The 27,231-nt window shown below is 39.2% G+C and overlaps 1 protein-coding gene across 1 annotated transcript in view; it reads left to right on the top strand.

Annotated features, from left to right (window-relative positions):
• NFATC3 (nuclear factor of activated T cells 3) overlaps positions 1–16,295 on the top strand; it is a gene marked incomplete at its 5' end in the record, with an annotated part of 55,132 nt that extends 38,837 nt beyond the window's left edge. Inside the window, 2 exons of the mRNA XM_057425384.1 lie at positions 5,238–5,339; positions 15,430–16,295. Coding sequence (XP_057281367.1) covers positions 5,238–5,339; positions 15,430–15,554 — 227 coding nt within the window. The remainder of the gene's footprint in view (positions 1–5,237; positions 5,340–15,429) is intronic.
• Positions 16,296–27,231: the final 10,936 nt, after the last annotated feature.

A 27,231-nucleotide genomic window follows, 5' to 3' on the forward strand; every position in this document is an offset into this window, starting at 1 on the left:
CAGTTTTTTGCTTTTTTACTGTTTCCTAAGCATGGAACAAAATGTTGCATCTTGCAGCATGCCTGGAAGGATTTATGTGACAAGAACTCTAGCTTGCATTGTCCACGAAACTTTCAGAATATTCCTATTTATAACAGGCATTCCCAAAATTACACTAGTATATATTCTTTAGTAAGGTTGTAAGCATGAGGTCACCTCACTCAGCCTCAACACAAGGCAGAACCTGAAACACAATGGGAGAGAATGGAAATCTACTTTTAGAAATGGATGGGTGTTATGAATGAACCAGAGAAAGATCCAGACTTATCAGTAGATTAAAAGGAAGAGGTTGAAACAGGGAGAAAAGTTGAAGAGGAAGTTATCCTCTGACAGCGGTTAAAGGATGCTACAATCATATCTTCTAGTAGATTCATTCACTGTGTTCATAAAATGTGTGCCAGCAAGTCACCTGGTGAGATAGAGACTGCTGATGTGTAAAGAACTTCAGATAACTCGTCAGCCATCTATGACCATATGAAACTTCCTATTGCCCTGAGAGCCATAGGACACCTCATAACCAATTCAAAGTAAGCTCAGCTGGTTGCACCACTGCAAAAAGATTCCCATGTAAGACTTACTAGAGTAGAAGCTTACTCTGTGAGCGTAGATGGCACGTCTACATCATGTTGCAGACATTTGCAATTGTAGCGGAACTGGAAGGCATTAGGCATTCCTTGGTGACACCAGCTAAAGTATGCTTAGGTGCTTTCACGCTGCTTTCCACTGCACAGCACATGTCCTCCAGCTCCAAGGTTCACGCTTTATAATTACTATGTTAGACTGTTTCTCTTCTTGCATGAGAGAAAGGGTAAATATATGACTGAAATGAGGTGGTTCACTATGATACATAAATTGGGTGTGGTGACATAATGATGACATGAAGAGAGATATTTGTTACTGAGCCAAACAATTGTAGAGCTTGTGCTGTGACTCTGCAGGCACATTCAGCCTGTCTGTCTAGCTATATATATAATATGTACAGGAAAACTACACTCCTCCTAACATTTCAAACAGCCTTATTTTATCAGTCAATTGAAGGAAAAAAAAAAAAGTACTTTCTAGTCAAGTTGGAATTGAACCTGAAAATTCTCAAAGGAACCCTGTCCTGTGGCTTGGGATGGTAACTTGCAAGGTAGCTCACCACATCCTCAATAACTTGCCATTGCAAACACAGCGACTGGTTTTGATCACAGACCAACAGAATGAGCTGGCAGCTCTACAGCAGAGAACACTGAGGGTTAATTATAGCCTGGCAGTGCCTGTTGCGTTTTTTCTTTTAGGGAAAGTTGACACTGTCCTAGTTGCTGGTCATGTGGAGTCAAAACCAGGCTAAATATGCTGCACTAACCCCTGTGACGTAGCTGCAGGGATTCTTCACACGAATGCAGCTGATAAAGTTCCATCTGGAGTTGACAAACAAAGGCCTGTCCCTAAGGAAGTGTGCACTGCAATCTAGCCACGATGTTCTTTGAAGATAACTGATCCTCATTACCTGCAGATGCAGCAATTCATTCACCTGTCCTCTAAACCACAGAAACTCCAAGGTGGATGCAGCAATACTACGAAACCTAGACAGTTGGTATGATCAACTACCATACAGTCACATTGAACTCATTTTTGCAAAGCATATTAAAAAAACCCTAGTGCCACTGCAAACAATCTTGCGTTCTAGAATATTTTGGAGTCTACTTTTCTAAAACCAGTATATCTTTTAGGCCAAGTCCCATTGCCCACATATCCTGCTTCAGTTCAGTAGCAGTGAAGGATAGAAAAACTAAGCTTTTATCCAAATAGTGCTACAAAAGAGTTAATTGGTTCCTGTAGGAATTGGTCCTGAAAACCAAAGGTGTAACTGCAGTAGCCTTTTAGTCTGACTGTATGCATAGTAGAACTCTTAATTTTAACTAGACATACTGCTTTGACCCAAAGTAAATGCAGATAATGGAGTGATTAAAGTTTTTTCTTAACATTTCTTTCTTTAAGGGAGAATCCAAGACAAGGAGGTGATTCATAAAAGCATGTATTTTTGACCAGTTAAATAGATCTACAGGATGTCAGTTTTCTTCATTTCCATTTCAGTGTAATAGCTTTAATTTTAATGTTATATTCTTTGGGTACAAAGCACATTATAGGCTTGCTTAAGGAAGTAAAAAGCTCTCATATGTTCCTGAAATCATGAGGTAGAAAGGTACTTTTAATTTGTATTTATCTGGTGCCTCAAGTTCTGGTAACTTCAGTGCATGTTGAACAAAATCTTTATGCTATATTTCATGCTTTTAAAAGGCTGTTGCTTTATTTACCGTGATTCACAAACAACAAATAACTGGGTGCCTGAGGCCAGTGCATGCTTCATTGCAGAAGGTGCTGTCTGGAGACATGTTACGCATGACATGTTTTGTCAGGGATGTGTAAGAGCAAAACCTCAGTGCTGTCAGCAGCTTTGTTAGGATATGCAAGAACCTCAGAGTCCTTCTATGTACAAAATCAATTAGAAAAATTGCTTCAAAGCATATTTCTCTGCTAAAGTGACAGATAATCCTTATCGTCTAAGCTCTACAGACTTTATGGTGCAGAGGCTGTTGCTTACAAGAGCTAATTAACTCCACTGTCCTCTCTAGAGGCTTTTTGTCAGTGTTTGTTGTCTACTCCTTTGAAAGCCTGAGATTTAAAGAGGATTGCTGGTAAAAGTTGATTTGTTTCATCCCAACATAGTTTTCTGCTCATCTCCCTGGATTCATTATATCTTTATATGATGTCCTTTTCTTGCTGGTTGTATCATAGTTGGTGGAAAAAACATTATTTTCTTAATCTCCTATTATTTGACTAGAATTTGTCCTTTATCTACTGCTTTGTTTCAAAATGGCATGGACAATTTGGTGGCCTTCTATGGTGGGGCTACAGAACTGATGGACAGGGGTAGAGCAGTTGATGTCATCTACCTGGAATTGTGCAAATCATTCGACACGACATCCCTGTCTCTAAATTGGAGAGACATCAATTTGATGGATGGACCACTCAGTGGATAAAAAACTGGCTGGATGGCCGCACACAAAGAGTTGTGGTCAATGGCTCAATGTCTGGCTGGAGACCAGTAACGAGTGGTGTCCCTCAGGGATCGGTGTTGGGACCGGTCTTGTTCAACGTCTTTGTTGGTGACATGGACAGTGAGATTGAGTACACCGTCAGCAAGTTTGCCGATGACACCAAGCTGTGTGGTTCGGTTGATACCCTGGAGGGAAGGAATGCCATCCAGAGGGACCTTGACACACTTGTGAGGTGGGCTGACGCCAACCTCATGAAGTTTAACCATGCCAAGTGCAAGGTCCTACACCTGGATGGGAGCAATCCCAGGCATGGCTACAGGTTGGGCAGAGAAGAGATTCAGAGCAGCCCTGTGGAGGACTTGGGGGTGTTGGTGGATGAGAAACTTAACATGAGCCGGCTTCAGTGTCTGCTCCCAGCCCAGAAAGCAAACCACATCCTGGGCTGCATCAAAAGGAACGTGACCAGCAGGTCGAAGGAGGTGATCCTGCCCCTCTGCTCTGCTCTTGTGAGACCTCACCTGGAGTATTGTGTGCAGTTCTGGTGTCCTCAACATAAAAAGGACATGGAGCTGTTGGAACAAGTCCAGAGGAGGCCATGAGGATGATCAGGGGACTGGAGCACCTCCCCTATGAAGACAGGCTGAAAAAGTTGGGGCTGTTCAGCCTGGAGAAGAGAAGGCTGCGTGGAGACCTCATAGCAGCCTTCCAGTATCTGAAGGGGAACTACAAGGATGCTGAAGAGGGACTCTTCATCAGAGACTGTAGTGGCAGAACAAGGGGTGATGGGTTTAAATTTAAACAGGGGAAGTTTAGATTGGACATAAGGAGGAAATTCTTTCCTGTTAGGGTGGTGAGGCACTGGAATGGGTTGCCCAGGGAGATTGTGAATGCTCCATCCCTGGAAGTGTTCAAGGCCAGGTTGGACAAAGCCTTGGGTGACATGGTTTAGTGGGAGGTGTCCCTTCCCATGACAGGGGTGTTGGTACTAGATGATCTTAAGGTCCTTTCCAACCCTAAGTATTGTATGATTCTATGACATTTGCATTGAAACCCAGATAATGCTTTCCACTTCCTGTTTAAATACATGTAACTTTACACTTTAAACAATTAAGCATAAGTCATTCAAAGAAGTAATTTGAACTGCTTGAATTTCATAAGGAAGTAAGAACAGACTCATTCTCTCAGGAGTCACCTGTAAGCAGGGCTTAGAAATCATGCCGGCAAAGCAAATGTATGGCTCTATCCAGAAGGCACAAATTAGCCAGCTTTCAGAGTAATATTGTTAATTGTATTAAAACCTGTTCTACTAAACTTGCAGCTCTCTCTTTGGCAGGGAAAAAACTCAAACCCAAACCCAGCCCAGTATACTGTTGCATGCTCTGCATAGTCACTGATCACAACTGAACAAACACACGCTTTGTTGGTTAAAGTAATAAATACACTGGTCCACATTCATTTTTCCTCCAGGAAAAACAGTGGAATGGAGTACAGTTCTCCACTTCCTCCCTGGTTTCTCACATTGCCTTGGTCTACCAAGATCATGCTTAGGTTTCCAGCACATCAGCCTGTCTGTGGCCTGACTGCAGATCAGTACCTGGGGCAAAATGTGAAAACAGCCTGACAAGTAGAGGGGAACCTAACGTGTTGTAGCAACGGTTTCCTCTGGTGAAAGGATAGGAAAAATAAAAATAAACATGTTATTTGCTAGTACTCTTTTGACTGCCTTGTTCAGTGGAGGTGCTGTCAGAGGATGTAAGCACTTTTAATTTGACCGCAGTAAGTAAAACAGATTGAGGAAATTGCAGAAGGAATGTTCTGAACTAACATGCGTACTAAAATGAAATTTATTTAGTATAAAATTCATCATGATACAACTAGGCAGACATCCAAAAAATATTAACCATTACCTTTATGGCTCTGGCTGCTAACTGAAAAGTAACTATATATATGAGATAAGTGATATTGTTTTTAATAGGCACTCTGATAATTTATAAATAGTTACTTATGTCAACATATGTAGTAGTTGTGAATGAAAGTGGGTATTTAAAGTTAGTGCTATTAAAAGAAAATTGAAAGTCACTTCCTGGTTGAGTGAACTGTAACATCTTGGTTTAGTCCAGTCAGTAGTTATGTCTGTCTTCTTCTCTGACACAGACAGTTTTATCTCTGACCTGGAATACCAGCCATCAGGTTCAACAGAGAAATGGACTCAACATTCAGCACTCATGTCCAACTCCTATGTGGAAAATCTAGAGGGTGAGTCTGCTTACTGAAATGCTTCAATGTTTTAAGTTGGAGCATGAAGGAAAGGAGAAAGTGTTTTATTAGTCTTAACATCTACAAGTGAACAGTGCTATGTAATACTTAAGTATTGCTATAATCACACACCTGTGTATTCTGAAATAGTTGGAAGTTTAGAAGCTATGAACCAGGTGTATGCTTATTCAGTAAAAATCCCCACTAAAAGTATACGTAGCTGCAGCAGAACTTCCTGAGTGCTGTAGGATCTAGTACAACTGCAAAAGAGGATATGAAAAACTTAAGCCAGATATGTGCAAGGCTGTACAGTGGCCAGATCAGTTAACTGTGAGAAATTTAGAATGCTTCCCCTTTTTTAAGAAGAGGAAGCAATGTCAATTTAAGTAGATGGAATACAGTGTCATGCACTGCCAATCCAAACACTCAGGATACAGACTCATAAATAGATTTCTACTTGAATGTGAGCTTAAAGAGGAAGGATTGTCTGGGTTTATTTTAAGATGCTTTCAGCTTCACATTTCACATATGAGTGAGATACTTATGCAATGTGACTCTTAAATAATGATACTAGAAATTGATGCATGGTATATTGGTTGTGTTTGTGTTTATACTCATTCTTAAGTGTTTTTCACTTTATTACAAACATGCCTAAAATGCCAAAGAACTATACTGACCCTTTTTCTCCCCCCCCCATATATAAGAACATGTAACACAATTTACTTTCCCCATAGATTTTTAAACAGGAATACCTGTAAGTGTACAGTCCTTGGCATTGCTACCAGGAAGGTGACCAAGCTCTGTGTGTAGTCTTGATGAAACTCTCACACTGGGGGTGTGTATACTGATCTTTGGAAAGGAGTGAAAGGAGTTTGCACATGAAACTGAAATCACCATGTTGGTCTTTTACCACCTTTCCAAAGAGTGACATAGTTCTGCTTTCCTTACATACCAAAATGTTACTGCTAAGGCAAATAGCTACTATTCAGAATGGCAGAACTAGTTGACATTTCTACATGTTGAAACAGCAAATCAATTAGTAAGATAGCAGTTATGACTTAGATTACATCAGTGTTCTAGGCTATGTCCTGTGCAACTCAGGATCTGGTAGATACAGTATAATTGTTGAAGACCAGTTGCTCTTGAAAAATGAAAACTCAATAATAAAATAACCCACAAATACCAGTATCCTCAGCTAAAGAGTGACACACAGATTGGCAACCCCCAAATTCAGAATTATGAAACTTACACCAACAGGTCCCTTTTCAAAAGAGCACACACACAGAACATCAGACCCAGAGAGAAATACGCTTACACATAACTGCTAGCATCTGAGAAACATAGTTGAGAAACGTGGCACTATTAAAATATTTTAGGTATTTGATGTAGGAAAAATAATCTAGATAGTGTGGTACTAACGCAAGAGATGTGTTCACTCAGGACTGTGAGTAGAATGGTTCTGTACCTTGAAGAATGCTTAGCAACTAACAGACAAGCTGACTGTATCAACTAGTATGGAATGCTTACAGATTCAGCTTTCAGGCTTAAATTAGGATGAGCATAGCTTCTGTATTATACTGCTGAGCAGGAGAGCAACTGTAACTATCGTGTGTGAGAAGAGATCAGCCAATCTGCAGACACGAAATACATTAATGGAATACTTGAGTCATCCTTTATAGAATGGGTAAGTGTGATGACTTCTTCATGGAGCACTAAGTCATAAGAACCCACAAGGGGAAATGTCTCTTTATTTGGTCCAAAGGAGCATACAGGAACTGCTTAAAAAAAAACAAAACAAAAAACCCACAAAAATTTAAAATCTTCCTTTGTTTTTTAGCAGTTTCAGCATTACAGGCTGTAATGAACTTCAGAAGGGGAACTATAGGAAAACAATAAAACTTACTTAAGAAAAATCAGGTGGTCAAAAGGGTAAAATAGTTGTGAGCAGTATGAGAACTATTTATGAGGATTCAGATTAAGTGTACAACTACTCTGCAGAGGGAGAGACTGCAAATTGCTTCCAAATGCAGAGAACAGAAGAGAACATGAAGATCACTAGGTTAAACATGAAAATTACTAGGTTAACCTGTCCAACAGATGACAAATCAGTAATTCACTTAAAATTAGGTAGATCAACTTAGAAAGGTTTTTGTATTGATGTTCAGAGTTGAGGAACTAGAGATGCTCATGCCGAAGTCTTTTGGAAAAGGGACGTGTTGCAGGATCTGTCAAGTTGAAGTCATAGAATCCCAGGTTGGAAGGGACTTCAGGGGTCATCTGTTCCAACCTTACTAGGCAAAGCATGACCTAGACACTTTGTATGTCCCAGCACCCTGTCCAGCCAAACATTCCATGTCCAATGTTGAGGAATCCACCATTTCCTTGGGGAGATTATTCCAGTGGCTAGTTGTTCTCAGTGTGAAAAATTTTCTTCTTATACCTAATTTGAGTGTCCCCAGGAGTAACTGGTACCCATTACCCCAAGTCTTTTCCATATGACTCCTTGTAAAAAAGGAATCTTCATCTGCTTTGTAGCCACCCTTTAAGTGTCAGTAAAAAGGTTTCAGAACAAACACATCAGCAGACAGTGACAGCTCCCCTCAGCTAGCTGATGTGCCCAGACAGTAGCTGAGTAAGCAAGTCGAACTGTTAACTGTAATGTATAACCTCTTGCTGAAAGCCAGGGTACTGGAAGTTGGTAAATGCTCAGATATTGAAAGAAGTGAAAAAAACCCAAACTGTCTGGAAACCTCTGTAGGGAGACCTCATGATTAAAGAAAATTGGTTAGTTAAAGGAGTGGAAGTTAGGGTAAGGGAAGGAAAAAACCCTGCCTTAATTCCATACATACAGTGACAAGCTCTGTGAACTGTTCTCATTTAAAATTGTCTTGAATTTAAAATGCACAATTCTATGAAAGCTTGCTGAGTAGTGTTAAAAGCAGTTTCAGAAAGGTAAATAAGTACTAGGAATATTTACGAAGCAGAGAATGAGCAAATGCTTCTATATAGCTGTATTATATGCCCACATCTTGCCCCTGATGTGCGAAAGCACTAGATGCACACGTGTTGTATTGTGGAGTGCTTTGGTTAAGGACACCTAGCACAGGCAAAGATTTGGTACAGAAGTTATGTTGAACACACTGGGGCCCTGCAGCAAGAAAAATGAATGAGAATATGCCAAGTATAATAAAGTTAATGGGTGGCATGGGAAAAGGTAAAGTTCTTCTTGGGAAAGAAAATAATGTCTACCACATAATCATGCAGCAAGCTCAACCATACAAAGCATTGCTACAGCAATCCCTAGTTAAACTTTGGAATTTACTGTTTCAGAATGTTGCAGGTGACAGAATTTTGCACAGACCTGAAAGACCCCAGGGAGAAAAATCCAGCTGGAGCTATTTGGTGCCAAAGATACTGTGTCTGGCTCAGGAATTCCCTAGAACAAACACATTTTGGAGGCTAGTGGAACATCCTGGGGAAGTTCCAGACACATCATGATGTGTTTTCATTAGGTGTCTGCTCTTGCCAGTTACATACCTAATGGTTTGTAATCTGAACTGGTTTTGTTGTAGTTCTCCGTGGAGGTTTTCAGGCAGTATTTTTCACCTACAAAAGCCAAAAATGCATCATAACTGCCTATTTCTGCTAGAAAGTATAAATGCTTATTATAGATTACCAGATCCTGCAAGGGAAAAGAGGTCACTTATACCATTCCCAGTAAGGCGTGCAGGTTCAGGAGTTGCTTGTATTTTCCTTTGTGGAAGTACAAAAAAAAGCATAAAATACTTTTCTCTTAGCATTCTTAGAGATAGTGAGAGTTAAGTACTGAGCAATTTAGAAGTATGCTCGTATTTAAAAATATTTGATTTAAAAAGATAAAGCCTTTACTTCTGAAGTTAGAACTTCAAACACCTATCTTGGAGATCATGCTGCACCTAAATGTTTTTTTGTCCTACTGTAAAATACTCAGTGAGGCAGAACAGGTATACAAGTTGACTAACAGATTATGGATTGGTCTCACACTGAGAGAATAAATTCAGGTGAAACTGTAGAATTGACCAGTGGGAAAAAAGCATAGATTTTACAAACATATCAAAGCACCAGTTCCTCTTTTAAGAACTTGCACCTCTAGATTTGTTGGTTTTTTTAAAATGTATCTGAAACACTCAGCAACATATATAAAGCACCAGCTTTCATGATGCTGTCATGCTTCATAACACAAGAGCTTTGTTCTGTCTGAATCTAACATGGGTAACTTTTGTAGGTGAGGCTGGTCAGTACCGCTCACAGGATGCATCTCTCTTAGAACACCTGATAAGATCACCACTCTTAGCTCTGTGTGTTGCTCACTGCACAAATGTCTGATCTGTTCTACCTAATTTTAGTTTATCTTAAAACTCAAGATTACAAATTGCAAGTTTTAAGAGATCTTCATGACCAATCTGGCTGTTCATGCAGCAAACAGGTGGAACCGTAACTGTCAGCTGTCCCAAGAGAGCCTTCAGTGACCAAGAAGTAAAGCCCCTGGCTTTGAGAATAAGGAGAGAGGGGGAGGCCTCCAAAGAGCTGTGACCCAGCTTTCTATCAAGGTCTGACAGCTGGGCATGTGCAGTCAGTGAGGACATAAAAAGCAAACAGAACACTATGTGAAATCAAAACAGTGGGAACAATCCAGTCAAGCAGAATTGGTGGTTGCTCTTATTTTACAAGCTTGACAGCAGGTCCAAAAGTGGGAGCTGGTTATCTTTACTCTGTTCTTCTGCTGGTACTGATGTTAGTGTGCCACTTCATTTTTCTGAGAGGTTATAGGGGCTTGAGCCTCCGGCTGACCTCCAGGGCTTTTCAGTACGGCACAGAAGAGGAAGAGCAAAACAAAAGAGAAACACCACAGAAAATCCTTTTTCGGTACAAAACTGCGGTATCAGTAGTATTGACAGGTCGAATCTAATCTGGCTGTAGCAGATTTTCTCCCCACCATGTTCAGTTCTGTTCTGCGCAATCTATTTTTGACTATTGGTATAAATTTGCCAGCCAGCTTACACAATGTGTAGGCACTGGGAAGAAAATGGTAAACCTATTGCAAATAAAGTAACAGCTGAAAATCTGAAATTTGGGATAACTGCCAGAGAAGTCAGTTAAATAGAAGAAAGTTGTTAAAATAATTTCCATTTCACAGTCCCATATGAGTAACATAATAAAACATCCCTGTATTGCTGTTTGATCCGTGCCGTTTCTGACAAACAGGTTCTCGAAGTGCAGTTACCAGTTTTGTGGAGGGATCTGCCACACCTCTATGCAGTATTGTGTGTGCCACCCCTCTGTCTCTTGCTGTGATCCAGTCATTGTTTCAAGATTAGCAACCTGGCCTCTGTTACCATGTAAAACATTTGATAACATTTTTGATGTTGTCCACTCATTTGACACTGATCATCCAAAACAATTGTAGGTGTGTAAAATTCTGTGTGTAACATATTTCTGGATTCTCATCTCTTGACAGTAGAGCTCCAGGGTGCACTCAGACTGCCTGGCACTAAGCATACCCAACAGGCATGAATTTAATCTGGGGGCAGTAAGAAGGCAGTAGACTGAAGGAGTCAAGGTCCTTCCCACATAACTGTTCACCTCCATCTTAAGTCCCATGAGATCAGCTCTCTTTGAAGAGGCAACAGAAGAATAAATTACACAACAAACACAAATTAACCTGGCAGACAGACCCTACAAAACTTTAACAACATGGTTGAGATATGGGTTCCTGAATCCCAAACAAGCTCTACAGCCTTCCCCTAGAAACTTGTGCTAAAGAGAGAAAGGAAATGCTATAAAAAAATAAGGGCATGTACTGAAAGCACCGTGCGTCTTGGTTTCCCAGTATCTAGTTGCTAACTGAATGGCTTTTAAGGTTAAACAAAAAGACATATGAAATCTTTCTAACTGTATTTCTAGGACAGCGTAGCCCATGTGCCCCACGGTTGAAAATGGGAAAGGTGAGATAAATGTTCTTCTGGAAGTATAGACTAGAAAAGAAATTTTCTTTGCTTCTAACACATTATTGGTATAGCCTGAGCTCTGTCCTTACTCAGAACTGTTGCAGTTGACTTCCTTTCCCAATTTGTCACCTAAAAACTTGAATTTTACTAGACAACATTATAAAAACCTGTGTTTATGTTCATAAATTAAGTTTTCAGCATTAATCTCAGACCACTAAATGTTCTGTGATTGACCCTTTGTGGAAGAAAGTAATATATCCGGCATTCAATTGCTAACCTTTGGGTTTTTATCTCAGTCTTTAAACAAATACGATTTTTCTCTGTCACAAATTAATATAAAAAGGAAAACACGATAGGTATGGTTTCATCTTCACTCTTGTACATTGCGATGCAGGATTTTAACTCTTCTTACTGACTACACAGTTTACATTTTAAACTTATTTATGCTACTCCATGGTCAGAAAGACAAGTTAATTATGCCAGTGCTGGTAAACATGGGATGTCCTTCATATAAAGCTAAATGTTTCCCAATTAGATACATAGAGGCATCTCAGGATTTGGTACCTTAAAGCCGAGTTGTACAGCCCTTCAGAGAGCTGTTCCAAAGGACTTCCAAGCTGGTTAATTTTGGTAAATATCCAGTATGGCTTCTTTACAATGTTTTTCTCAGGCTGCAGAAACCAGCCTTCTCTGGAAAAGCTGCTCTCCTAGTTTAAACACCCATTCTCCATCTGCTAGCCTGTATGCTAGCTCAGGACTCCACAGGTTCTCTCTCATCCCTTCCACACCTCCCAGACATGTTTGGCACAGCCTTTTGGGCAGCCAGCCCTTGCCCCCAACCTGTCACTGCAGCGCCCAGCACTGCCCTGCCCAGGAGCCAGGTTGCTGCTTCACAAAGGTTGGAGTGCTTTGATCTCAGCTGCTGCCTTCTGCAGGCAGGGCTTTCTTTGAAGCCCTTTCACCATCATCTGTACATAATCTAAATCAACATATAGCATTCCCAAGCCTGCAGGCTTCCCCCATCCATTTGTTGCTTACAGATTTCCAAACAGCTGAAATGGGACACTTGGAAGGTATACCGTAAGGAGGTGTGTTAGGCAGGCAGCTATGGTCTGTGAAAAGTGGAAAAACAACTTTGCCAGATGCAGCAGAAAAAGGACTGTGGTCTTTTATTCAGGCCTGCATGGTGATCTGACAAATACCTAATGAGATGCACATTAAAATTATAAAATAAAAAAAACGCACACTGCAATACTGGTTGGGTTTAAAAATGAGCAATCCTTACAAAATCACTGTGGCAAGTAAATACTCCACCAGAATTTTCTGTTGGGAAGAAGGCCAGGTATTGCATTTCCCTTACAAATGGTAGATGTTTCTAATATAAATCCAAATAAGCCCGAAAATCTGTATTGGCCACATGCTAAAAATGTTGCCACAAAAAAGTTCTCCCCACTGCAAAAGGAAAGGTGTGACAGAGCCATTGCACTAAGCTTCTTGTAAACAAACTGGTGATTATTTTAAAAACAAAACAGCACAACACAAACAAACCTCTGACTTTAATGTCATACTCTCCATAATGGATTATGCAGAACTTTGGCAAATAAAACACCACATGAGCAGCTATTGTATTCCCAGTGTAACATGATGTAAGGAGGGTTTACCGCCACATGGCTATGTGCTGATCAGTTAAACATTCTTGCCTGTGGAAACTACGAAACGTTGCAACAGTATAGACCAGTTTGCCCTGACATTGACAGTACAGATACATGTTCATCTATCAAAACTTAAAGGGAGTAACCATCCAATTACAAAATATAGAAAGTGGTTTTATTTAATGTTGTTTTTTTTTTTTTGTACCACTCATCAAAGTTTTAGTAGTACTGAACAGCTGCAATATTTGACTTGCACAAACCAACGGTTTGGTCACACAGAGTAGATAATAGCTGTGAGAGGTCCTGTGGTTAGAGCAAAATAAGAGTGCCTGATAGAAACCAATGGAACATAGTTCTTGTAAGTGAACATCTAAATTCTGTTTAAAAAAATAAAAAAGTCTTGGTTTTTAACTGCTGTTTGTGTATGCTTTGTGTTAGCATAATAAAAATACTTGAAAGAGTATCCTATCTGCAGTTACACAATTTCAGTATCATAGTAACAATTAAGTTCATTGAATGAAAGATTTTTTGAAGCCCAGTAGATTTTAAGTCTTGTAGTGCTCAAGGGATTTAGATACTACATAGCTTGTCTTAACCATCTGAGCCTTTGGGCTGCAGTAATGGGCATTTTTAACAAGCTGTCCTTGCGCTCATGCAAGAGAACACCATTGCCGTTGATTGACCTTTAGATAACAAGTACCTCTTCCATGGTTAGGTGCAGTTGTACGACATAAAGTGGTTTTAAAGCTTTCCTAACTAAACTAAAAGAATATAGACAAACCTTGGTATCAGAGTTGGATTTTATGTACATTATACATACTTCAGAGCATTCACAGTATTTACTGCATTTTCTTTCAAACCCACTTATGCTAGTGCTGCAACAAAAGATGAAGCTCAGACTGTTGAACACTCTTTAAACATTAAGAGCAATTGACACTACATTTAGATTAACTTTGTTTAATTAGATTTTAATTAGATTTTAGATTTTGTGTTTAACTAATTTAGATTATTTTTTGTTAATTTTTCTTCTACCAAACTGGAATGGTTAGTAGGAAACTAAATCCTGCTATGAGAATGAAGGAAGCATTAAGAAGGGTGGTGAAGTGTATCAGTATTGTTCTGTAAAGCTACCCAATAGAGAACAAAAGAGTGAAAGCCTAGGTTCCAAATCTGCTAAGATTTTAAACAGAAGCACCTTACTAGCACAGCAGAAGTTCTTATTTTTACTAGGAATAGTCCTTACCCAACAAAAGGATCCCATTAACTGCCTGTTTATAGAAGGTCCAAACAAACTGTATTAGCAGTTTTTTTTTATTACTGTAATTCATAGTCCTGCTGTATAAAAAATACTGTATACCTACTGCCACAGAGTCATGGAAAACAACAGGATTGACTGCCTCTTCTATTAAATAATTCTATTTTGGTTATCATCTAATATTTAGCTGAAATTTGTCATTACTATTTAATGTGATTTTTTTTTCATCTCCACTTAAAATATTAGTCTCTTTTCATAAACTTACCATTGCCCATTTCGTAAAATGGATATTTATATCCCTGTATTTAGAATCATAGAACAGTTAGCGTTGGAAAGGACCTTAAGATCATCTAGTTCCAGCCCTCCTGCCATGGGTGGGGACACCTCACAGTAAACCATGTCACCCATGTAAACCATTTCTGCATATCCATTAAAATAATTGATTTTGTCATCTTCTGAAGTCAGTTGGACTGCAATCGATTACCCAGGCTTTAGCATACCACTTTAAAATTTCTTTTTGTTAATAACTTAAGAGCTGCTTTGTCATATTCACCAGCTGTCCATCACTTGTAAATAGTAACATTTGACTGATCTCTGCTGAATTTGACGCACATACACAGACACACAACCTGATGTGACCTGCTATTAGTCAATCTTAATTCTTCTCTAAAGAAAAGTTGACTGATAACTATAGAAGATTTTATTACTGCAGTTTCAGAAATGGAAGTATCCAGAAAACTTGCTAATTAAGTAGGTATCTAGTATTAAAAGAATATTTTATCAAACCAAATCCAAGTTCTGTAAGTAGGTTGAAAGAGCCAAGAATTACTGGAGTTATTTGTTGTGTCTATAACAGCCTTGAACAGGAGGAGTTGTCTGGAGACACCTATGCTGTGCCTTTCAGTTACCTCATTGTCATGAATATGTATGTGCTTATGTATGTTTGTTTTTCAAGTGTTTTAGGGATTTTCCAACATGGATTATGGTATGTGCAAAGTGTAATACTAAGAGTAAACTGGACTTTCTCCCCCTCTCTTGCTCAACTGTTACTGAATTAAGTTCCTTATTAATCCTCTGTTACTTAGCTGCATCAAGGCTTAGCACTAAAATGTTTCTTTTTAAAAGAGACACACTGATGAATTCTGCCTTCCGGAAAACATAAAAACAGTTGTTTTTTTTTTTTCTTTTTTTCATAGTGAATGAGATTATAGGAAGAGATATGTCACAGATCTCAGTGTCACATGGAACAGCAGTGGCCAGCCAGTCTGCACGAACATGTCCTGGATCTCTGGAGGCAAGAATATCTGATGGAATCCAGTAGCGGATAAGCTTGCAACTAAACGTCCATGAAAACATTACAGTTTCTCTGGATATTTCTTCGTCTTTTTCCTCTTTAGACTTACTGTGCTTCCAACTCTGTGGCCTTTATGAACTGGAACAGTGGATCCTTGCAAAGCCCTTTTAGTGGGTTACATTTTTGATGTAGAGACAGAGCGTTTTAATTATAGTTCCTCAAATGCTGTAAAGAGACTTCGTAAAATGGACACACAGAATCTACACCAGATATTTTAACTCTTTCAAAGTTATAAACAAGCTTTGCTTTTTTCATTTAAATAGAATACTTTTATATTGTAAGTGCTTCAGATGTGTGGAGATGTTAGTTTGCTCTTATATTATTCACAGTACTGAATGGGGAAAAAGATCTAATACACATCTTCAGTGTGCTGCTTTCCCTTAGAGGTAGTATAGTTTGTAACTGATGATTTGTAACACCTTTCGGTCATTTTTGAAAGCCTTTAAAGCTTCTATTGTTTAATTATTTTTTTTACTACAGTCTTCCAGTGGCAAATCATACCTGTCATCTGAAGCCAATGCCATGGAAGCCATTGTGTATGCAAATACTGTAGTGTTTTCTTTCTTAGATTCATAGGAAGCAAAGCCAAATGTAGATCTGCACTGTTTATAAACTGAAAATATTACTTGATAGGCTGCAAAAAGACCATTCCATCATGAAAGTGTTGGGATAGAAATGACATTCCAAAATTTAGCTTTTATAACTTTGTGGATAATCTTCCTGTTCTTTATTAGCACAAGCTCCTTCTTGAAATAGCTTTTTCTTAGTTAAATTTGTAATCAAATTTAAGCAGTAGGATTTTAGATTAAAGAACAGCAACATCAAAGCCATGATACAGGAGAAATTTCAATATTTGCTGAGGATCTAGGTGTTCCTGTTATCCCTGCAAAATAGTTTTGAAATCACCAATTCAGTGGTATTCAAATTTTCCATGCAATAAATGGTTTGATCACATCTCTATCTTTTATATGCTGTATGCCTGACTATGCCACTTGGAAGTGCTGAGGAGATGACAGTTACAGTTCCTTAAATTTAAGCTGTTTATAAACGTCAGTTTGCTAAAAAGTAATTTACTGTGAATTAGGGATTCGGGAGTGTAATTTCACCCTTGTTTAATTGTGAATGTGAAAAGCAGAAGCTACCAAAGAAACACACAAAATTCATAGCAGCAGTAAACTTTGTGATGTGTTCAAAGGGTGCATTTCCTTTACATGCATAATCTGATGCATTTAAGACAATCTGTTTACATAGTTATTAAAAATCTCAGGCCCCTATGATTAGAAACCTAGGAGAGGATCTGAAACTGCCCATGCAGCCCACAGATGTTTCTGTCCCCCAGAAGACACTGTCATTTACAAAGCTTGCTGACATGGAACACACAGGGTACAGCAATCGTGGCAAAGTACGATTAGAAATACACTGAACATCCAGATACTGAGGGTGTTAGTTCTAGTTCCCCATTTGGGTGAGCCGTGATGCTCTAATGAAAATCAAGACCAAATACACTCAAAAATTTCCAAATATAGGAAGTGTATTTGCACTGAAACTAGTTCAGACAATTGTGGACCTTTTAGTGGTTTAACATGTGGAGCACATGACTCTTTCTGTAGAAAATTTTACAGAGATTCTTGAAATGTCAGTAAAACGGTCTTAAAGTGGATACTAGAACTGCATTCTAGTACCAGTGAGAGCAAACATGTATTCTACTGCTTTTGCATTTTGGCAGATGGTCCCAGGAAAACTTTCTATTGAGCCTTTTTGCAGGCACAACATTACACCTATATTTAAGTCAGCACCCAAGCAATACCATTAAAGTAGGTGTAACTGCATCTTTCTAATAAGCTGAATCATGAACTTTTTAGAAGACCATGTATTAAGCGGGTGAAATTATAACTCTTTAGTATATACTTTCTTGTAAGAGTGCAGCCTAAGGCTACTATCTTGATGTTTCACAGAAATTGCAGACAACTTAATGCAAGGCCACAATGTGCATGCTAGGAATCTTGAACATCCGTTTTGTGAATACATTGTTCAATGGTGCGAATCTTCAAATTTGCAAGAAAAAAATGGGCAGGGTTGTAATCTGAAAAGTGTGTTGTATTAGTCGTCCCTCAGCGATGGTGCTTTACTCTGTCCTCTACTCATTTATGTTTAAGATCCTAGAGAAGGATTCACGTGCTCAGAAATACATCTGCTTATGTTTTTAACACCTTCAAAACAAAACAAACCACACAACACTGTAATTGATGTAATTGTTTTTGGACTGTGTGCTGGTGGCAAGGCATGTTCCAATTTTCATTCGTGTGTTGGGTCTTTTGCATTAACCGTTGTTTGTAGAATTCTAACTGAACAAATTTCCATACTGTATGGGATTTATGCTCCCTAATCCCGCTGGTACAGACTCTTATTGCAAGTTCTCCAAGTAGCTGGAATTCACACTGTACCTAAAATATGGGAGCCCAAACAATCCGGAGTTGCTATGCACTAAATTTTCTGATGCCTTTAAATACCTTGATGCCTGTAGACATAGAGATGCTTTCCTATTTAAAAATGAAATAATAAAAAAAAAAAAATACAGCTTTGGATACTAAAGCAGTCTTGTATTTGCCTTGTAAAAGCTTCAATACAAGGGACTTAATTTTATTTTAGCTTGTGTGATAACATAGGTAAAGACTGTTAATCTTGTATAATTTTAGTGATATAAAAAGCACACAATCTCTATTGGACTATGCAAATTGAATTAAACCACAGAACCCGACAACTGTTGATATTTTGTTGGCATCCACTTCCTTACCCTTAAGTCCTTTCTTCTCCCTCAATATTTTCCAAAAGTTTTTAATAATTTAGATGATTATTCTGAAGGAAAGCCTTAATGATGAAGTAGCTTTTCTATAAGTAGGGTCAGAGGTTAATGTTAAAAACAAAATGTAATATTCATCCAGGAGGGAGAAGGGGTGATTCTGAAATCACCACAAACTAGCAATCTGAATTTCTGTAGTAAAACTTGCTTACATGTTATCAGGGGAACTGCCATCCTTTTTAAACCAAAGAATGAAAATAACATCGCAGTTTTGTTCTTATACAAACAAAGCTTTGAAACTCTATTTTTGATATTCATAATGGATGTCGTTCCTTGAGGTTCAGAAATTGTTCAAATTGAAGTTTTATATTTAAAAATGTGGGACAATAAAGATTAAGTAAGTTCTAGATGTTTACAGAGCCTTGTATTGTAATTTCATGTACATTTTGTATTTTAAACATTTTTGTAAGTTATGATTGCAGTGCTACTTGCAGAAATAAAGGGAAAAGCTCGCATTTAGGCTCCTAAATCATAGTGTTCAAATAAATAAAAAGAATGCAAATGCATTGTCATTTATTTAAATACAGAAGCAAACACAGGGTGGGAAGAAATTCCGCATTTGCAATGTAGCTGTAAACAGCTGTGCGCAGTTGTGCCATAGGAGATGTAATATTTGCCCTAGAAAAGTGGTGATTCCAAAGCAATGATGAGAAGAGTTTGAGGCTCAACTGAGAGCCAGCACAGTGAGCATATACACATGTAATGAACAGCCACTAGTGCTGACAGTGTACCAGTTTTCAGAATAACTGGTGATCTCCTATTTGCATTTTTCATTGTTTCAATTAGATGATCAGAAAGTTATTCTGAGAAATTACTCCAGAAATCACTGTTCAGAGAGCACATCATAAACAGTAATGGCCATTCCTGAAAGGTATTACCATAGAGAAGATGCAGTTAAATTGTTTCAGAAATAGATGTAAAATTCCTGTTACTCTGCATAATTTGCCAAATCTCAGCTGAACCAGTAGAACTGAGGGAAATGCGTTTGGAAATAGTACAGTTGAGTCAGGCCTTAAAAGCTCTCTCTCGATATTAGTGCTAGTGAAAAGACTTCTATTTTATCTCGCCTGCAGCTCTGTTTACAGGGTCCTTTACTTCTCTGTGGAAGTAAATGTAAATGTAGACAAGTGTTCTAAACTCATCACTGAAGCAGAAGCTCTGGCCTTTGGTTGGCAACACATACCAGCCCAAGCGCAAAAAGGAACAGTGATCACACAGCGATCTACACACATTGCCCAGGGACAGCACAGGCCAGTTTGGTGTTAGCCTCTTACTTAGAGCGCACATCCCAGCCGATTACCTTCACCAATGTTTTTTATCTATAAATACAGCAGAAAGGGGTGGCTGCAGTGCCAGTAAATGAATGCAAAGTAATTTTATCTGCTTTACTAAAAATAGCACACACTGTTCCACGTTTTCTAGTATGATCACCCACTATGTAATTAGCATGTATCAGCACTAGTAATAATCCATGGATTGCCAGCATACACTTTAGTGTCAGTTTAAGTCTTCTTTCAGATGTAAATAGGCTGAAGGCTGACTCACCAAGATTGAGGGGACAGAAGAGGTGATAGGATGTGCAGTAACACCAGGGCATTTAAAGCAGTGTGGCTAACCCTGAGCATTCACACTGACACATAGATTTGCAATACTTTATCCCAGGCATTGTAAAAACACTGCTTCTACCTTGCAGAACACTGTTTTGTAATTTCAGGTAACAGAGAGGAGGAACGCTAGTTGCTTTAGAAGAGTAGCCAGAAATTCCTCTTCATTTAAGACCCAAACCCAAAGTAAGTACGGGCAGAAATCAAGGCTTTTTACTTCTCTTACTGTAGCTAGTATTTCTTTACAATATTCCACTGCATTACTTGTGCTGCCTACTCGCAGTGTTGCTGTATGCCCCAAATCCAGCGCTTGTTCTACCGTAGGCAATGAGGGAAGATGATTGAGATATTTTACAAATGGTCCCCCCACCTTTTTTATTTATTTGGCCTTTGGCTTTAATTAATTTACAAGAAGAATATTCAGGAACTAGCTACTGCTGTAGTGATTAAATTATTAAGGTATGTGAAAGGCCATTAAGAGTGTCCTCTTAACATAGAAAAACAACATAGAACAGAAAAAGTATTTTAATACATTTAAAATGCTGCATAGTTTTGCATACTGACTTCTCTGGTAATGGAAGTTTATTCTGCCTGCTGAAAAGACTAATGTTTATCAGTCACACCTGGCACACAAAAAGCATTGTGGTTTGCCAAGATTTTCTAAGAAACAAATTATTTTATGATAACCTACTGTTACCTTGTTACCTGTAACATCTGCTACATGTAAAGAGAGCAGAAGGTTAAAAAATGAGCAGACCTTAAGATTAAGGGGCAGCACAAATAGGATGCTTGCTTTGCAAAGGCTTGTACATACCATGAATTTTATTTTAGAAAATATTGTCAAGCTATACAAGTTATCTGAGCTGTGTCTGAAAACGGAGTGATTTTTTATTTGTTTGTTTGTTTATTAGTATTAACATTTATTATCTTTAAATATTGTCTGAAAACAGAAAAAAAACCCAAGCCAACAGTTAACCAACCTCACCCCTTACTTACTGTCACCGTTGTGACACCTGCTGGTAAGAGCTGGAAGAGTGTTCGTAGTCCGTGCTCCCATTGCAAAGGCTCACCCTGCCCGCCCCCCCCCCCCCCCTCCTCCCCCCCAAAGCCATTTGACACCTTTATTCATAAAAATACCCAGTTAAGTGTTGGCACAACTGTTGTATATCACAGAGAAGTGCCTACACTTCTAGAAGGAAGACAGAAGAAAACTATGATCATGCTGAAGGCAGCTGAAGAGAAGGCACGTAACAGAGCTTCCCAACGTGCTAAGATAACTTCGTCCTGCCTGTCCTCTTAAAACACTGCAGAGTGAGTTAAACCTTCCGTAGAGAAACACTCAGAACATCTCTCAGAAGCCCAATCACTAAGACACGATGATAATGAGATGCAAGCACTTAAGAGGAGGGTAATAAAACTGGGTGGGAAGATAAGCAATGAACAACAAAGTCTTAGTCACCATTTGTTTTGTTGGCCAGGCTGTGTTTAGGTGCAAGGTCATTAATTAACCAACCCAGTCCTGTTAAAAGTAATTATTGTGCTCACATTCGTATCTTTCTCAAATGATGATTTGATGCCTGAGGGTCTCAGCCCTTCCAGATTTATTTTGAAAAAGCCAATGCTGCCATTAATCTTCTCTTACAGAAAGATTCATGATGACAAAGCAAATAAAAAAGGCAAAATTATTGATGATAATCACCGGTGCAGGCAGGAGCTGGCTTATCTGTAGAGATATAAGGGAACAATGAAAATCTAAAGAGTTGTGTCTAGAAAGAATCAAAAACTGTACAGCATGGAAAATTCCTGAAGATTGGACAGACTGGTTCTAGGTAAGGCAGCAGAGAGCGTGGCCTAAAGGGCCAGAAAATGGATAGGCAAGGCAGCCTGAAAATAATAGTAAAGTAGTTCTGATCAGAGAGGTCTGATCACTGCATTAGGAAGTTCAATGCCAAAAGGTAACTCTGATTGACAATTCGTATTACAAATAATTGACAGCAAGTATTTGAACTCCAGATGCTGTTTGTTGGGTGTTTGTGTATTGTTTTTTTTCCCCACCAGTCATAGTAATAAAACTCCAATTTTGTTCCTAGGATCAACGCACTTCCTTCCTGTCATGTACTCACACTCTTTCCTATCCACCTCTAGTATACGAGGGAAACTACCATTGGCCTGTTTTTTTTCTGTAATTTTTAATCCTGTCAGTTTTCAAAGAAAAGTGATGCACCTAAAGAGGACTCTGACATTCCTAAAAATACTGCTTGGGAAAGCAGTGTTGGACAATCAGTGGTATCACATGGAATAAGAGGGAAAAGGGAGCAACTACTTTTAAAAGTTCTCATGTCTGGGGAAGGAGAAATAACTGGTGACTTGGGAAGTACTTCTTTTAACAAAAATCAGAAGACAAGCAGACAGTTGGTCAGGCCAATTTTTCCAGAAAACAGGTAGCTTCAAAAAACAACAAGCACCTCCACACATTAACAACTGTAGCACCTAGTATCAAAGCCAAACTTCTTAATATGCTTGAGTCCCTAAGCCAAACTTAATATGCTAGATATTCTGTGAGCAGCAACAGTAAAGCTAGCACAGCACTGGCTTTGATACCAACATCAGCTTTGGGGATTTAACCTGGTATCAAGCACTTTTTAGGTCAAGGCATGAAAAGTCGGGGTTGCCTTCCTAAATTTTATGTAGCTTGGTACAAAAGGTGTGATGGATTTGATACAGGGTTAACCAATGTACAGGGGGGTTGTACAGGGGGGTTGTACGGGGGGGGGGGGGTGAGGGGGGTGTGGGGGGTGGTGGTACAAGGGGTTAGAGGAATTTGCTTGCTTAAACAAAAGTATTGTCTGTACCTATCATGCCTACTAAGCAGAACAAAGGCACTATCCATTGATAAGGAAAAGCAGACACCTGGTTCTATTGACTAGGAAAAGCAGAGGCTTGATTCTACTGATAAGCAGCTATTGATAAGGAAAAGCAGATGCCTGAAGGGGGAGAAGCAGATGGTTTATGCCTGGGACACCGACCAAACCCTAAGGCCATACGTGAAGACTAAAAGGTGAAAAGTTCAAGAAGAGGAAGACTCATTTACTTCATCTTGAAGACCCCTACCTACAGGAGGAAGACTCAGCTACTTCATCGTGAGACCCCTGCCCATGACCAGAGGGGGCACTGCGCAGGCGCAAAGGACCTTCTAACTCATTATAATACGAAGCCGGGATAGGACATGAATATGTATAGGCGTGTTGTGCAACCTTATGAATATATATAACTTTAGAGAATAAATGTAGAGGGAAACAACACTGAGGTACGCATGACTTTGAGGAATTATCCCCGTGCGTCTCAGCTGAATAAAAAGCATACCTACTTTACAACTTTAATGAGTTGTGGAGTCTATCTGTGCATCAGATTCTCCTTGCCAAGATGGCAACAACACTGCAAGAAGCAACACAGAATAGCTGTGTCTTCTCCTGGTTCTCTTACACACATGATGAATTTTTCTCCACTGCAATAAAATGATCTGTTTGTAAATATTCCATTAATTCCCTGGTGTATCCAGAAGCCAAGTTGTACTTACAATGTGCTGGAAAAGGTCAAGGCAAGCTTTCAGAAGTCAGTATGTCACCGTTCTCAAGTAGGAATTCTGTGAGTGTGATGTAAGAACAGATTTTTCCAGTCTTCTGTCATTTGAACAAATGCCTTGAAAGGCTGCACAACCTTATCCAACACACTAGTTTTCTATGATTTAACGAGTTATGATTTAGTTTTAAGGTCTGGCATTGTAAGAAATGCATCATAATTAAGGTGCAAGCATTTACAAATCAGAAACAGTTTCAGTTCACAGCAGACATGCAGATTGCCAGTGTAGCTGCCATTAGTTCAACGTGTGCACTGCATGCATTTCATGCAGTGTCTCTCTGTCCACTGGTCACTCATAAGATATTGATCTTGGCAACTGCTGTTGTAACTTACAACAGTTCATATTCAGGTCTGTGCTGTGTGATCATTTCAAGTTCTTGTAGTAGTTGTTTCTGTCTCTACTGCGCTAATTGGCATGCTTACTGTTTTGCTGACACACACATCTGTGCAATTACATGTTCCCATCACTTCTTCCCTTACCAGGAATGAAAATTTGCCTATAAAATCTGGAACAGAAAGCAAATATGAGAGGTCAAGGAAAACTTTATTCAAGTAACAGCAAATACCACCCTGTGGCATTTGCCTGGCTGTAGTCACAGTAGCTGGATGAGCAGTACAAGACATCAAGCCAATAGGACAAATAAGGCAATACTGAAACTGAATTAAGTGCTACTATGGGATTATTTTCTTTTAAGGATATGAAAAAAGAAGCTGTGCCAAGAATGTCAGCATTGCCATCTGACCTCACCACTGACAGAAATTTTAATGCAAAAGTTGCACAAACAAAGAAACAAGCAATCCAACACTGGCCAAATACTGGGCTAAATGACATCGTGGTTTGGAGAGACAGGACAGACATACATTTTGCAGCTGTCAACAGAGTTTCACTGAGAGTCTTAAATTCTGATTGTCTGAGCCTAAACCCTTTGGAACTAATCCAGCTGCTGAAACCACACTGGAGGCCAATAAGGTTTCCTTAGCTAGAAAGGATACAAAACATACAGAATAAAAAGGAAAAGAGAAAAAAAAAATATTTTGGTTGCTGAGCAGGTCTGTCTCCAATTGCAGTCTTCCGTTACTACAAAAGGTTAACCTCAACTCCTATAGCAGAAAGCAGAAGACCTCTCACAAAGTTCTTAGCAATTCTTTTTAGATAGCAGTTAAGCTGTATAAAGCACCCTTTGGGTAAGCAATAGTTGAACATATCACTGGGTAAACAGGATATGGTCTAGTGTCTGTTGTTCAATTTCCCTGTGCCAGTTTTGCCCTCACTCCTCATTCCCCTGCAGGGACTGTGCCTTCATTGCTGTGTATCACTTGCACATACATTACACCATAGCTCAAGAAATTTTCCAACAGAACAATAATTCTTTGCTGCTCAAACAACATCCAGACTAGCCCTGTAAAATTCTATCAATTGTAACACAAAAAAATACCTTTTGGTTAGAAGGACACATCCTAAATACAGTACAATACTGAATGACATTAAATAATTAAGTTGCCCAGAGAAGTGGTAAACACTCCATCCCTGGCAGTGTTCAAGGCCAGGTTGGACAGAGCCTTGGGCGACATGGTCTACTGTGAGGCATGTCTGCCCATGGCAGGGAGTTGGAACTAGATCATCTTAAGGTCCTTTACAATCTTAACCATTCTATGATTCTATGATTCCTTCATAAACAAAGTAGCAAAAATGAAAATAGCAATTAAATTCTACCTTTCCACTCAGATTCTAAGCTTTTAAGCTACACTGTGTTTCTTTCATCCAAGATACATTGGGTAGCTTAACCATCAAAGAAGGCCACTTGGCAGACTGTAGAGATCTGCTGTGGATGGACCCAAGCAAGCAGAATTAGAACTGGATATCAAGTGATATCAAAAATTGCTCAGTGGTGATGTTAAAAATAATAAATGGCATTATTGGGATGTGTGGAGCTTGCTTGTTCAGCTGTTCTGGAAGCATTCCTAAAGCTTTCCATTCAAATCAAGCAAGCACCTTCAAGTCTTCATTTGGTATTGCTGGAACTCTACTGAACCAGATAGATGCAATCAAGTTTTCTACTCTCAACAGCAAGCTGACTTTTGTAGGATTACTTTTGGGGTATTTTTAGAAGGCAAATTGCAGTTTAGGAGAGGGGGCAGGATTGCTACATCATTTAGTCAACAGAGATCCCATGTTTATGCCTGCTGTTCTAGTTGCCCCTAAGAAGAGCCAGAGGTAAGAAAAAGGTTCACAGTTAGACACAACCCACCTTTTCACATCAGGACTCTGGAGTCTCTTCTGTCTAGTAAATGAGATGCAAGAGCTCACAAAACAGATACCTGAATTCAGATTATAATTCATGAGCTTCCCAAAGGCATACACATTGGGCATAAAGTGAGAAAGCACTCCAGCTTTAGCTTTCTATTTGCAACTAAGAGCAACCACAGGTAGTTTGAGTTATTTCTCCCCATTTGTGTATTTTGGGCCATTTTGTTCTCAGCATAAATCCCACAAAATAAACCTAAGTAGGAAGAGGTGAAATCTCACATGCAGAAAGGTCACTGAGGAAAACAGAATTGGCTCACCTGCACTGAAACAAAGTTAATCAGGAGGTTCACACTTCTAGAGTGTCCCTTTGTACCAAGGTCCAGCGAAGCCACTGCTGCTTCTACTTTTAATTAACTAAGGGCTGGACTATCCTACACCTTTTCCTGACCATAAGCTAAGACAGAAAATAGCCTTTCCCAGAAAAGACTAATGGCATGGCAGCTAACCAGGATATAATGTCTCCAAGTCCCAGTTTCTGGTACTACTACTACTGAGGCAGTCATGTATACCTAATCACAGGGCTGAGGAGAACAAAGCAGAAGAACATGCTAGGAAACCTACAAAGAGGAACGGTTAAAGTGTGCTACCCCAGAGCGGTGAGCAGCATCCAGGCTCTAGAAAAAGCCATTCATAACTACAGCATGTGGCCTTCAGTGTACAGGCTGATACGGAATACAGGGCCCCAATGAAACTGTGTTCTGCTGCAAGGGGCAGTATCCATAAAATGGAGGGGAGAAACCCCACTGAGCAAAACCTAAGCAGTAAGTAAGAGAACTAATGCTTTATATGTGGAAACATTTACATACATATGGAAGGGAAATAACCTTTATTCTAAAAGAGTGGCCCAACGTGTCAAGAAAAATAGGGAGGCAGTAGGAAAGATTAAACTGGTATAAATCCTCTAGAAGACTTGAAAGGAAAAAAGGGAATAATGGCTGTAAAAGGTAAAGATGCTCCACTAAAAAGGTGGAAGACACAAAGGCTAAACCCTTAATAAGCTCTTATCAGAAGGGGAAAGAGCAAAGTTGTTTACTGCCCAAAAGGAGAGTGCTCTCACATTGTATAAATGCAACTAGACTAAGCATGGGGTTGGTTCTTTTTTTATTTCTATGTCTTTTATTGAAAGAAAAAAATGAAAAAGACAAAAAAAAAAAAAAAAAAAGACCACAAACATCAACATAGACTGTAGACTTGTTTGGGTTGGAAGGGACCATAAAGCTCGTCTAGTTCCAG

Source organism: Pezoporus wallicus, unplaced genomic scaffold (genome assembly GCF_028554395.1).
Source record: "Pezoporus wallicus isolate ANWC-B61680 ecotype Strahan unplaced genomic scaffold, APGP_CSIRO_Pwel_v1 contig_8693, whole genome shotgun sequence".
Lineage (NCBI taxonomy): Eukaryota > Metazoa > Chordata > Aves > Psittaciformes > Psittacidae > Pezoporus > Pezoporus wallicus.